At 46.3% G+C, this 14,967-nt stretch overlaps 1 protein-coding gene across 1 annotated transcript in view; it reads left to right on the forward strand.

Moving 5' to 3' along the window:
- LOC137619670 (cadherin-87A-like) overlaps positions 1-14,967 on the forward strand; it is an 84,235-nt gene that overhangs the window by 65,600 nt on the left and 3,668 nt on the right. Inside the window, exons 33-34 of the mRNA XM_068349917.1 lie at positions 6,686-6,873; positions 7,071-7,185. Of these exons, the coding sequence (XP_068206018.1) occupies positions 6,686-6,873; positions 7,071-7,185 (303 nt within the window). The remainder of the gene's footprint in view (positions 1-6,685; positions 6,874-7,070; positions 7,186-14,967) is intronic.

Here is a 14,967-nt window from a genome sequence, read left to right on the forward strand (position 1 = left end):
AAAAACCTTCATCCTTTAATTAAGGAGATTACTTCAGCGCGGTGAACTGGAATCGGTCATTGAACTTTGATAACAAGTGGTTATCCAACTGGTGAGGGTGTCAAAGCAAGGAGCCCTGCCTCCTCTCCAGTCGGTGAGCCTTTACTTTTATTTGGGCTGCTGTCATGTATAGATGTACAGACAGCTCCTATCAAACTTATTAATTTTCTTCATTTTTCAGGAAGTGGATGCTGGTTGTCAATTGTGGAATAAAAACTAGAAACTCATTGCCAGTGGATTGGTGAAATCGGTAGCCGGTTGGTTTAATCGGATGTAGATAGTTTTACACACTCTCTTTGTGCTTGGGAGTATGATTGTTCATAGGGGAAGAAGTGAGTGAGGCATTTGGAGATGGACTGGTTGGGTATGATCCAAGAAAATTTTGCTTCTGTCTCCTCGGGGATATGTCTGCTGTTGTCGCCCCAGGCCAGGGGAGTACTTTGCAGGGGTCTGAAGTTTTCGGATCTACATAAGCAAATGTTAGGTTTGCTTGCATGGGGAACCCTAAATGCTCTCCGCTCCTTCAGAGGCTGGAACTTTTAGCCCTTGGCTGTTGGGCAGTTTGCTGGCAACGAGTTGACCTAAGGAAGTTGTGGCTTTCTTAGGTTTTTCAGGTTGACCCTTTATTACTTGAGGGAGCTAGTAGCTGAGACTACTTCTTCCTGGTACCCCCTTGTGCTTTACTTGTGTGTCAAGTGTTTCCGGAGATACAATGGTGAGGGGCGTGGTGTTATCTTTGGGTTTGAGAATTCACTTTGATTCTTCAGGTTAGGCGGGGTCCTGCCGTCCCCACACTCTAGGCAGCGGAGGTGGCATCCTTGGAGATTTGGCCTTGTCCACTCTTCAAGCTGTTCCTGCTCAATCAGGGGTCAGGAGTAGTCACGTACTTCACAAAGTCGAAAGGGTTGTTAACCCCGAACACTTTGGAGAAGTGAAAGACCTTTGCCCACCAGGTAGCAATTATCCTGAAGGTAGCTTTTGGATTATGGAGCTTGTTGGTGGGGTGCGGATTCACTCTCTCCGGAAAATCGCATGTAGGCAGAGGTGGAGTCATGGAGAATGGCTTTGCATGACTCCATGATCCACCATGCTGTCTCCTTTAAGGGCATCAATCCATTGAAGGGGATAACCGACAAACCTTCAGAGCTGGCCAAGGCCCCGCGCTCCCTAAGATCCTGGTTTGCAACTCACACGACCTCTTACCTGAAAGGGCCTGTGTTTGCACAGCCTTTTCGAGCTCCCCAGACCGCTCCTTTTAAGAAGTATGGCAGGACAAATAGGGGAGGGGATCGGAAACACGGATGCCAAGAGTAAGAGGTTGCCTGTCTTGCCTCTGGACTACATGGTAGAGACACGGGGCTAAGTCTGGTGTTGGAAATGTCCTTCGAGATAGTTACTTAGCACCTTTCCAGGACTGCTGGTCCCCCTATCTCTAGTTCCAATCGAATTCCAAATGGGTCATCCAACATCCACAAAAGGCCTGGCCTTGCGGGTATAAGTGAAAGGAATGTTGGAGATAAGCGACCTTGAAGTCAATTGAAATGAGTTAGGGTTTCTACAGCCAGTTCTTCTTGGTGGAGAAAGTGACTGGGGAGCTGGAGACCTATCATCGAATTTCCCCATCAGAATAAGTTTGCTTGTCACAGAAGTTCAGGATATCTGTGCTGTTTTATCCATCAAAGAAAGAGACTTCAGGCTTTCAGCAGACCTGAAGGACATGTACTTTCAAGTGCCTGTTCATCAGTCCTCTCGAGAGTACCTCCACTTCTCCCTCTATGATTGGTGTACCAGTTCAAAACACTATGCTTTGAATTGTGTACCACTCCCCTTGTTTTTACACAGATGTCAGAGGGATATTTGTGCTGAGGTATCTCGACATTTGACCCTGGCTGCCTCGGGGAGGCAGTTGCATCAGGATCGAGATTGGATTCTCGCACTTTGCCGTAATCTAGGGATGGTGGTAATTCTATGAGAAGTCGAATCTCATACCAAATCAGAGGTTGAAGTATCTGAGCATGCTGATAGCAATGGCAGTGGCAAGAGTCTTTTTATAAGACGAGCACACCAATAGGCTCATGGAGGTTGCACGACTATTCCTGTCCATGCAAAAGTACCAGTTTGGCACTGGGAGTGTCTCCTTACTCTGGCCTAGTGGCTTGACGAGGTCAATCTCACCAGGGGATTTCCAATTGAGTCAGTGCTTCCAGACTTGCAACTGTTCTCGGATATGATGAAGGAGGCGTGTTGTTCACACCCAGTCAACCTGGTTGTCTGGGAGGTGTGGACCGAAGATGAAAGGCATCTGTTCTGCAATATCAAGATGCAAACAGCCTTCCGAGGATTGCAAGCATTACAGGAAGGGTTGGAGATAGTCAGTATTGTTGATGTGTAATAACACTATAAATAGTGGCTCATGTCAACTAGCAAGGGGCCACGTCCTTACACCCTCATTTTAGTTGGACAAAGCAGATGTACTTCTGGGAGGTGTTTCACCCTGTGGAGGGGTTGGCAAGATACTTTCTGAACAAGAGGGAAGTACTAGTCGACACACAGCTGCCAGGGCAAGTTGTAGGAGAAGATTGGTCTCTACATCCTCTGGCAGCAAAAAGTTTCTAGCTCAGTAGGGCTTCCTGGGGTTTGATCTGTTTACCACAGCAGAATAGGAAGCTCCCCGGGTCCTACTTTCCCATTCCAGCTCCACGAGCAATGTTTGAAGATGCCTTACAACATTCATTGGAATCACCTGGACGTCTACACTTTTCTGCCTTTAACCTGATCTGGACGGTGTTCATCAGAGTTGATTACGCTTGGACTCGGGATGACCTGGTTGGCTATCAAACTGGCCTCAGGCTGAGTGGTACCATAATCTGCTTGCTCTTCTGGTAAAGGCCCTGAGAGATATACCCTTGTGGCTAGCTCTTATTGGTCAGCCACAATCCCAGAAGTACCTCCAAGCCGTGGAGTCTGTAGTTCTTTACGGGCAAAGACTATAGAGCATCTGCTATGAGTGAAAGGCTTTCCCAAGGCACGGAGCAGATGTTTGGATGTCTCCGGAGGTCCTCTACAGATGTTTTACTTGGCTAAGATAGTTATCTTCTGCCAGTGGTGTCATATAAGGGATAGTCCTTTCATTGGAGCAGATCTTTCACAAATCACAGACTTCCTCATCTTCCTTTGCCGAGAGAAGCTCCTCTTAGTCGCAGCTGTCAAAGGCTTGGATCAGCCTTGAATATAGCCTCCTGATTGTTGACTAGGCTCATGTGAAGCTTCAAGCAGAATGAGCTACCTCTGGGTTCTGAGGTCACCAGGGTAGGATGTGACTGTTGCCCTTAAGGCTCTTACATGATTCCGTTTAAGGCTTTGATGTCACCAGACAGAGTTTTGGCTCTTAAGTCTGCCCTTATGCTAGCTGTAGCATCAGTGAATAGGCATGGTGAGTGACTCGCTTTGTTTCTCTTTTACAGTCACCCATGCTGAAGGTCTCCTTCAGTTTTGTCCTGGACTTAGTGACCTAATCCCAGAGCCCAATGGCCTATGGCCCCAGGTTCAATTCCTTATCCATTCCCTCCCTTCGGGAGAAGTTGGGTAATGATCAATAATAGGGCGCTGCAGTGCTATTCGAAAGGGACCTGACACCTCAAGTCTGAGGGTCAGTCTTTTCATGAGCATTGGCAAGTCCAAGAAAGAAATGTTTAGAAACACAGTCTCTTTCTAGCTTCTTGAGATGACCTGTAAAGGATACAGCTCGGCTGCCAAGAAAGTCGGGCCATCAGCTAGAATCAGAACTCATGAAGTCAGGGGCTTTGGCCCCACCGTAGCCTTCAGGAGGAACGTGTTAGTGGGTCAAGTGTTGAAGGCCAGTGTCAGGAAGACGGACCACTTTCGCAGCCTTTATGTGTTAGAGTACCCAAAAGTCCCCTGACACCTTTGTGCTTGGACTCGTAGTGGCTTCTCAGTTAGTTGTGTAAGTAGCCCAGCTCCCTTATGGGACAAGGATGCATTTCATCTGTTTTTTTTTTGTAGGCGTAAGTCTGGAATGAACATTATTATAACTGTTGCTTCTCCTTTATTCTTCTGTCCTTCCCTGCAGGGACAAAGCAGTCGAAACGTTACATGCAGGTCAGACGAGATGCTGGCAAGTTTCACTTCTGAGTTTCCTTCTCTAAGTTTAAAGAAATATCTCTCTAAATCCTCCTTTAATGAGCGAGAGATTGGTGGATCTCTTACCAACCCATAGATCTTTGCCTGGTATTTGTTTCCAAAGGACATACCCTTCGGGGGGGAAGGGATCTCCAGTTTGATCGGATAGATGTATACATGTAAAACTACGTTCTTTTCGTTCTTTCATCCATATGAAACCTATATGGGGGTAGCAGTGGTCTTCGCTTAGTTTCTCCATAGATCAAAAGTTGATCACTGCCAGAGAAGAAATTAAACCTTCGTCTGTTCGGGTTACACGGGACTTCCAACCCACCAAGCAGAGAGTCTCCCTAATTAAAGGATGATGGTTTGTATGTCGGATAGGAACAAATCACAAATTTTTTAAGTAATTTGTATTTTTCCTAGTCATACAAACCAGAGTTCTTTAATCACACTTCCCTCCTCAATCATCCCTCTCAGTCATGGGCCAAAGGTCAAGACTGAAGGCTTTCTGACTGGGGGGGGGGGGCAGGGAGGCTACTCAACCCACACCCTCATCAGTTCGACAACCAAGTTTAATGACCAATTTCAGCTCACTCTTAGTAATCTCCCTAATTAACGGACTCAGGTTTGTTTTAGTAGAAAAAATACTAATTACTTTAAAAATTTGTCACTTTACAATTGAATGCAGAAAAACAATTTGAATATATTTGAATCACTCATCAAAACTAGACCCAAGTTAAAAAAGTGCAAACTATATTATTATTACTTGCTAAGCTACAGCCTTAGTTGTAGTAGGTTGGCAAGAGCACCAGCCGACCATTGATATACTACCGCTAGAGACTTATGGGGTCCTTTGACTGGCCAGACAGTATTACATTGGATCCTTCTCTCTGGTTACAGTTCTTTCCCTTTGCCTACACAGACACCGAATAGTCTGGCCTATTCTTTACAGATTCTCCTCTGTCCTCATACACCTGACAACACTGAGATTGCCAAACAATTCTTCTTAACCCAAGGTATTAACTACTGCACTGAAATTGCTCAGTGGCTACTTTCCTCTTGGTAAGGGTAGAAGAGACTCTGGCTAAGGTAAGAAGCTCTTCTAGGAGGACACCACTCCAAAATCAAACCATTGTTGTCTAGTCTTGGGTATTGCCATAGCCTCTGTACCATGGTCTTCCACTGTCTTGGGTTAGAGTTCTCTTGCTTGAGGGTACACTTGGGCACACTATTCTATCTAGTTTCTCTTCTTGTTTTGTTAAAGTTTTTATAGTTTATATAGGAAATATTTATTTTAATGTTGTTACTATTTTTAAGATATTTAATTTTTCCTTGTTTCCTTTCCTCACTGGGCTATTTTCCCTGTAGGGGCCCCTGGGCTTATAGCATCCTGCTTTTCCAACTAGGGTTGTAGCTTAGAATTTAATAACAATAATAAAAGTAGGATGCTATAAGCCCCAACAAGGAAAATAGCCCAGTGGGGAAAGGAAACAAGGGAAAATAAAATATTTTAAGAACATTAACAATATTGAAACAAATATTTCCTTTATAAGCTATAAAAACTTGTTTTAACAAAACAAGAAGAAGAGAAATAAGATAGACTAGTGTGCCCGAGTGTACCCTCAAGCAAGAGAACTCCCACCCAAGACAGTGGAAGACCATGGTACAGAGGATATAGTACTACTCAAGACTAGAGAACAATGGTTTGATTTTGGAGTGTCCTTCTCCTAGAAGAGCTGCCTATCATAGCTAAAGTCTCTCATCTATCCTTACCAGGAGGAAAGTAGCTATGAACTGTTACAGTGCAGTAACCCCTTGGGTGAAGAATTGTTTGGTAATCTCATTGTTGTCAGCTCTATGAGGACAGAGGAGAATTTGTAGAGAATAGGCCAGACTATTCAGCGTATGTGTAGATAAAGGGAAAGAGAACCGTAACCAGAGAGAAGGATCCAATGTAGTACTGTCTGGCCAGTCAAAGGACCCTATAACTCTCTACTGGTAGTATCTCAACAGGTGCCTAGTACCCTAGCCAACCTGCTAACAAGATATTACTTGGACAAAACCAATAGGCAACAGTGTTTTTAATACAATTTTTTAAAAGAAAGATAGCTAAAACTAGGTGATAACAATAAAGTACAGTATAATACAATATATGGAGACTTTTCCCAACTGGCAAAGCAAAGGTTAGAGATATTCTCGTACCTGCGCTGACAACACCTCAATATGATACCAATGAGAAGGATAATTACTACCTACTGTGGTCCAAAGGTGCACATGTGGACAGACGCTCCTGGCTTTTTTTTTTTTTTCCTCTATAGGCGAGATGTAAGAATATATATGTTTAGGGACATTCTGATTGTGAATGAAGTCTCTACGTATGTAATGGGCTGTGTTGATACAAAATTATAATGAAAGTCTAAGCTAGAATCAACAGTTAATATTGCATAGTATTATAGTAGGTTTGTTTAAGAATCTGATTTAATTTATTGCCAATGTCATGCAGATCTATGTCTTGAGGGATTCTGACCTTCTCCGATTCACATTTGGAATAATGCCTAGTGAAGTGCGTCGTCAACTGACAACTTTCAAGAAGGATGTAGAAAATGTATTACCAGTGGCAGCATCTCTTAACATCTATGACACAGCATACTATTCAGATTCGAATGGTGCAATTGATTTTTCAAGTACAGGGTAAGTTAAAAAATAATCTATGGGTTAAACTTTCCATAACTGTATTCAGTAAATATTTTCTTCAGCTGTAATTAAATATTATATATTAACCTAAAGATTAAAAAAAAATACTAGAAATCTTTTAAAAAGATATATTTTTAAAAATGGAAAGTTAATGAAAGATGATATGCATTTAATTGAAATAATTTCTATTTCAGGTCTTGTTTCCATTTAGTGGGGCGTAACATGCATGACACGAAAAAATTGCTTGATGCTGCTCTAAACAAAAAATTACAGAAGGTCTTTGATAAATATTCCGTAAAAAAAGTGGAGGTATGTACAAAGGTTATTTATTTAACCTATTTTTTTTATGTTACATATACTGTATATGTTATCAGTTCTTACATGAAAGTTTATGTTACATCTATATTACTCAAATTTTCCATCCTTGTAGATTTTCCTTAATATCTGATGTACAATAAATCTGAAGTGACATTATTCTTATATTCTGAAAATTTAAGTAAGTACTATGACTGCCTTTGAAGCTTTGGGTCCCTCCTTGTTTTGGAGTCACAATTCTTCAGCACAGTTTTGGCATTCTTCCGTTTATGGGTCTCACCCATGAATGAGGCGAGGATACTCAAGAAGTCAACTTGATGAACGAGGTCTTCCTCTCTTGCTACAGGAGCAGTGAGGAATACTTGTAGGAAAATGAATAAGCCTACTGGCCTGAGTGGGAGCCCAAGCCAAGCTAGTGCAGGAACCCGAGATGAGCTGTCATGATAGTTTGTGCCTTGTAAACTACCTGGTGGAGTAGATCGCACTAACCTGTGCATGAGCGATACATAATGGGAGGGGGTTTGCGGAGGGTCACAGGTGTTATGCTTGTCAACCTCCCTAGGGAGTGCTAACGAACATCACTAGCTTGATGAGTTACAGGTAACTCAGCTTGCTGATGACTAGTAGTCTTGTGAGAACCTAATTGCGCAATCGCGCTAGGTTGTAGGATGATCGACAAGATAACATGCTTCCACGCTGCCAAAGGAGTAGAGGCAACCATTCGTACTTGCGAAGGAGGCCATCAAACCCCAAAGGGCTGAAAGGCACAGAATGAGAAGGAAGACTCGTGTCTCCTTCCCGCTGAGCGAGCGCTCTCTACCCAGAGGGAGAAAGTGCTGAGTAGAACTTTGGTGAGAACCACCCTACGGATCCTCCGATGGAAGAGGAACCGAGAAGGAAGAAGGTTCTAGAGGCACAAGACTCTGCAGGAGGGACTCCTTCTTGTTGGGTCTAGAAGGGGAAAGGCTGAGACCAACCTCAGCAGTATCAAAAATCCTTTCCTGCTTTGCACCCTTCAGTAACACTTCCAGTAGCCTGTCCTTAGAGGGCGGACCCAAGAGTCTCAGGACGGCTAGCCACAGAGGATGCAAGGGGAGGGTGGGCCCAAGAGTCAAAGGACGGCTGGCCACAGAAGATGCAAGGGGAGGGGAGAGGAGTAGCTCTACCCGCAGATTGACCAAGAGTCAACTGGCCATCACACACACTCAACCGTTTCCCGGAGGAGACCGATCAAGCGGAGTCACAGAGGGAGGGTACTAAGGGTGAGGGAGAGAGTTCTTGACTTCTTTGACTTCAAGGAAGACCCTGAAGGTGAAGAGTCTTTTCGACTTCTTCCTCCTCCTGCCATACCGCTCCCACGTGGAGGATGGCCACTCCCTACACCCTGGCCAAGGAGAAGCTTGTGTGCAGGAGTTCCCTCTGCATGCAGGGCAAAAGACAGTGACGGTCCGTGTCCTCCTGGGACAAGAACATGCCGCAGGAGTGACCAGCCTTGCCCGGGCAAACATGCATCCTGCACCCTCAAGCACAGCCACTCCTTTAAGAAAAATGAGTTTTAAATATTTTAGCCAAGTCAGTTAATCGGGGAAGGAAACGTCTGTCTTAAACCATGGTTGAAATCAAGAGTAAGGTATGAGTGAGCAGGGCTACAGAACTTTTAGCATCTACTTTTCCCTAGATTTCCTAGTTTACGATGTCAGTGGAGAAGGTACCTATGATTTTTTTCATCGCTTGTTCGTGCTACTAGATCTTCCCTTCATGAGTCTAGTTCACCTGTCACATTTTACCTCTTCCCTCTAAGCACTCCTATACCAGAAGCCTTTTAACACTCGAGGTCTTCCTACTTGCCGAGACTGTTAGACAACCTATATCCCACACTCATAGAGGGATCCATGACAAGATTTTCCCAAGCTCTGGGATTTTATTAGAGGCCAAGATTTTTTAGTTCATTCACGCGATAGGGAATAGAACAGGTGACTTCTCAAGTCAGATATCAGTGTTTGTACAAACACTGAGATGCAACATCATGCTCCTGCAGTTGTCAGGAAGGATACTCAACAACCAAGGACAAGCACTTGCGTGATGCTGCTGTGTGTTATGTGCCAAAATTGCTGGAGGGCAAAGCACTTGGTGCCTCTTTAGCCTTGGAAAGCATGAGAGCCTGAAACAGTTCAATCAGCACATTCATCCCTGTTACTCTACAGGAGAACACCCCATTCCATTCACTTACCTGCAGGAGAATATTTTAAGGGGAGAAACCTTTCTTTGAAGAACATCAATAGAATCATCAACCCAATGGTACCCAACTTCTAGAGGTGGATTGCTTTAAGACATGGTCTACTATCACCAAGGGTTTTGTATTAAATCATGAGTTCGTTGACCTACAAGGGCAACCACGATGCCCAACAGGAGAGGATTATGCATCAATTGCGGGGTTTGGCAACCCTCAAAGGTCTAACCAGCCCTTATAAAGCAGTCATTGGTTGCTCTTCGCTGATTTTTGCTAGAATCAAGTCATATTTCTCGACCTGAGGAACTCTGTACAATCTAGCTGATTGAGTAGATCCTACCACCCTCAATCTCCAGGGGAACCCACATTTGTGCATGGCAGAAGGATTCGTTTGCCTCCCGATAGATCCAAAACTTCCAATATGCTGTTCTCCAATTCTAGAACATCTTATAGAAGATTGCTCTTCCATCCCAAGAACGTCAGCAGCGTTTAGGCCCCTTTCCAACACACCAATTACTTCTAAATGCCTTATCCTTTATGTCTGTTTATCTGGTTTATTAATTATTGAACAGTATGTTGAGGATATTGGCCCCAAGACTGGTGGCTCTTTTATTGATTATTCAACAGCATGAAGAGGATATTGGTCCCAAAACTGGCAGCTCTTAAGTGCCACACAATGGGTGGTATCCAGATTTGCAGATGCTTCTTTTCAAGGTACTGGTAGAACTACCATCTTCTGTTAGTGGGATTGTGGAAGGGACTTTTCTTCAGTTGGAGCTCAATTAATCGTTGATCTCCTTATCTTCCTTCATCAAGGGGCCTCCTCTCAGTCTCTGCAGTAAAAGACTGTCACTCGGCTATTAACCAAATCTCATTTGGAAGAGCTCAGATCCTTCCCCTTCAGAGCATCAACTTAAGAACTCTAACCCCTAACCCCTTTTTGATTGTTGCTTTAAGTCCTCAGGTCTCTCAAGCGGACCCTGCCGAAACCATTGACCGGACATCAGAAAGGACTACTCATGAGCCTTGGCTTTGTTTTATGATTGGGCATACTTGATATTTCGGATGTCACAAGTCATTCCTTTCCTTTGATCCAGTGTGTGTCCATGATCCAGATTTGGTCTTGCACACTCCAAATTCAAGTGTTTTTTTTTTTACACATGCTGGGTCCAGGATGACACGATGTTCTTTCTTGTGAGGACATGGTGACGCTACTTAGAGAATTCGGGTCTCTTTGTCGAGCACCAGAAACTCTCCTATGGTGAAAGGGTAAAAATGATGACTTCCAAGAACATTACTTCTTCTGACTCTTGCACCTTCAGAAGGGCTGATCCAACGAGAGAATGGAACGACCATCCTTATTCGTAGCTACTCGACAAGTTGTTTTGCGAACTTAACTCCCTCAGAGTACAATAAGCATCTCGTCTAAGATGGCAGTAGGGACGTTAGCCTAAAATGGCGTTTCTCCTCCTCTCCACAGGGTGCAGCAGTCATTCTGTTATGTCCTAGACCGGATCCTAGGTACAAGTTAGCTTCATGGTAGAGTAACTTTCCTTTACAGTAAAGTTATCTCCCCCATCCTTCCACAGAAGGGGGAGGTTGAAAGTAATTGGGCAAACCCATTTCTCAGACATTCAGACAATATATCAAATTCTTAGTAATTTGTATTTTTCCTAGCATACTTACCACGGACTACTCTCTTAGGAGTTACTCTTTAGTTTAAACTTGCGATCAGAAAATTTTTCCCCCAACCAGGACTCCATTCCAGGCGAGAGGCATAAAGCCTCAGGCCAGTAATATGCCCCAGGGTATGTTCCCTGCACAAAGCGACCTTCCACTGTCTTTGACCCACATTGCACCAAGAAGAAGGCCGTGTCAGGCCTGGTAAGGACACGGCAAAGGTCGCCATTCGTACTCGATCCAGGTGCCACCGTTGTCTCAGTGCCAGCTACTTCCGAGAACTAGCGGGGTAGGTAGGGTGGGACATACCTTCGAGAGTAGTCCGTGGTAAGTATGCTAGGAAAAATACAAATTACTAAGAATTTGATATTTGTTCCGATGCATTGTAACCATGGACTACTCTCTCAGGAGACTTAGGCTTAGGAGGTGGGAACTAAAACGAGGAAGGGGCGGAAGACAAGGTGATATGGAAGGCCTGTTGGGGGAAAAAAAAATTCAAGAAACTTCAAAACCTGCAATAACACTCACCCAAGTTGGGAGACATCCATCGACGTAGAACTGTCATATGTGCCATGTAGCAGGAGAGGGAGGAATGGAACTCACCGTGTCTCCCACCCTGGACGTTAACACTGTGTGGAAGTCATGGCATTAAATCCCCTTTTGTGCTACCACGATGTGGCCGAGTCTGTACTCATCGTGAGACACTAAGGAGCAGCCTTTCAGGTAATGGGAAGTGAAGGTGTTGTCTCTTCCACACACCTGCTCTAAGAACTTGTGCCACTGACATATTCTTTGAAAAGGCCATCGATGTACTGATGAACCTGATATCATGGAGCCTGGCAGACGAGGGTGCCGACTTACCCTTCGCTACATACGCCCTTCGAATTACCTCCCTGAGCCAGTAGGAGATCGTGTTCTTCGAAATCGCCTTCCTCACTTTGCCCGTGGATACAAACAGGTGTTTCATGGCGGGCCTTAAGTGGGACGTAGATGCCAGGTACTTTCGGAGAGCCCTATCCGGACACAGCAGAAGGTTCTCCGAGTCATTTGACTTAGGGATGGCTGGGATCACCACCTTTGAGAACCTTGGATCTGAGACCGCTGGGTTCTGGGTCTTGGCTACGAAGGAGGGCACAAAGGTTAGGATTGCCTCCTTCCAGCCAATGGAGTGACTAACATTGACTGCCAGTCCATGTAATTCGCCCACCCTTTTTGAAGAGGCCAGGGGGAGGAGGAACACAATCTTCAGGGTCAATTCTCTGTCCAGGGCCTGCCGCAAGGGCTCGAATGGTGGTTTCTTGAGGGAGTCCAAGACCAAGAGGACATCCCACTCTGGAGCCATCAAGGAGTGAGGAGGGCAGGACTGCTCAAAACTCTTGATAAGCATGGACAGTTGCCTAGAACCACCCAGGTCTATTCCTTTCAACCAAGCGATCTGTCCCAAGGCAGCTCTGACCCCTTTGATGGATGGCACCGACATGTTCCTATCTAGGCATAGGTGAACCAAGTAATCTGCTATTGTCGGGATGGAGGCTCCTATGGGCTTACGGTCGTTCTTCCGGCACCACTCGTAGAACCCTAACCATTTAGCTTGGTATACAGTATGGCCCTCGAGGAGGAGCGAAGGCAGCCCGTCATCTGGAAGGCTGCCCTTGGGGAGAATCCTTCCCTCGTCAGGAAACGCTCGATAACCTCCACACGTGAAGGGATAGGTTTCCGAGCCCCTCATGTAACTTCATTAAGTGAGGCTGCCTGAGAAGATCTCTGTTGGGAAGGGGCGACGGCTGGGCCACTGCTAGGTACCGTAGGTTGGGGAACCACTCCTTTTCCAGCCACCAGGGGGCGATTAGTGTCAGCTGAGCCCCTTTGAAAGTCCTTCTGTTTAAGGTCTGCTACGGGAGCCCGAACGGAGGGAACACGTAGGCATCCAGGCCGTCCCACGGATGTTGAAAGCCTTCTTCCATAACTGCTGTTGGATCCAGGACTGGGGAGCAAGACACTGGTAGTTTGGCATTCAGCCTGGTTGCAAAGAGGTCCATGGAGGGAGACCACCACCTTGGTACTTCTGGATGAAGAGACCACTCGGTGCCTAGGACTTGGCCTCTCCTGCTCAAGCCGTCTGCCACCATGTTTCTTTTTCCCGGAATGAATCTCGCCATCAGGGTAGTCCCATTTCCCTCGGCTCAGGTTAGAACCTCCTCTGTCAGGTCCTGTAGAAGACGTGACCTCTGACCGCCCCGCTTCTTGATATAGGCGACCACCGTGGTGTTGTCCGACATTGGGGAGATTTTTCTGCCGCTGACTTCGTCCGCCAGGACAGTAGGGCCCTCTGCGCTGCCAGGAGTTCTAGCTCGTTTATGTGAATAGTACCTCCGGAGGAGAGTCCAGGAGGGATACCCCCGCCAGTGTATTCTTCTTGTCCAGCCACCACTGGAGAGCCTCCCTGGATGCTTGTGATAGGGAGAGCTCCTTTGGATAATCCTTGGTCTGAGGAGCTAACAGTCTTTTCATGACCCACTGGATTGGACGTAGTCGTATCCTGCCCAGAGGGACCAACTTTTCCAAGGACACCAGGTGACCGAGCCTCTGCCACTGATGAAAGTTGGTCGTTTCCCCCCTGAGGAACGGTTGACTGACTTCTTCCAGGCGTTCGAGCCTCTCTGATGTGGGGAAGGCCTTGGCTTGGGCTGAACATAAATCCATTCCCAGGTACACTGTCCTCGTCGTCGGCGGCGCCCACTCGTGTCCGAGTATTGGGTTCTGACGCTAGCCATCAGCCTCCTATCAGAAGAAGGGTGGAGGAAACGACAGAATGCCAGTAGCTGGGTATATTGTTTTGGGTGGTCGTGGCTTTGCAACGGCCACGCACACACACTTGGCCCACATTCACTGTCCTCGTGGAGGGAGATAGTTAGGACTTCTCCCAGTTCACGACAATCCCCAACTCGTTGCATAATTCCACCAACTTGTCCCTCTGCTTAATGAGGTTGTCCTTCGATCCTGAGAGAAGGAGCCAGTCGTCTAGGTACTTCAAGAGCCTGATACCCCTCTCGTGGGTCCAACACGACACCAGGGTAAAGACCTTCGTGAACACTTGGGGGGCTGTGGAGAGACCGAAGCAGAGGGTGCAGAACTGGAAGACCTCTTCTCCCCACTTGAACGAGGAACTTCCTGCTGGAGGGGTGTACTGGGATTTGGAAATAAGCATCCTTTAGGTCTATGGACAGCATGAAGTCCCCCTGCCTGATAATAGCCAGGACAGTGCGAGGGGTTTCCATCTTGAAAGGCGTCTTCCTGATGAATTTGTTGTTGGAGGAAAGGTCTATCACCGGTCTTCAACCTCCTGTGGCTTTTTCCACCAGGAAGAGGCGACTGGAAAACCCCAATGCTTGTAGGGGTGCTTGTTGGACAGCGCCTTTCTGTAGTAACCCGCAGATCTCCTTTCCTAAGGCCAATCTCCTGGCCTTGTCCTTGGGGGTAGTAGTCTGGGCTTGTGCGTCCGTTATTAACGAGGGTAGGTCGTCCTCGAAGGGCAATCTGTACTCATTGCAAAGGACTTGAATAGTCCATAGGTCAGCGCCCTGGGCAGCCCATGCTTCCCACCGATAATTGAGGCATCCCCCACTGAAGGGAGCATGGAAGAGGGGGGGCCTCTCTTCCTACTTCCTCCTAGGGAACTTGTTGCTGCATGGTCGTCGGTTCTGTCCGAACCCCTGCCGACCGTTAGGAAGAGCGCTTCTGCCTGGGGCGGAGGAGGGCTGCAGGTGTCTGGACTAGCCTAGAATGGCGGGAGCCTGTGGAGAGGGAGGAGGAGGCCTGTTAATTGCTGTTGGAGGCCTTGGTCTGGGAGCCTCCCTATTCCCATG

Source organism: Palaemon carinicauda, chromosome 26 (genome assembly GCF_036898095.1).
Source record: "Palaemon carinicauda isolate YSFRI2023 chromosome 26, ASM3689809v2, whole genome shotgun sequence".
In the NCBI taxonomy this organism is placed as follows: Eukaryota; Metazoa; Arthropoda; class Malacostraca; order Decapoda; family Palaemonidae; genus Palaemon; species Palaemon carinicauda.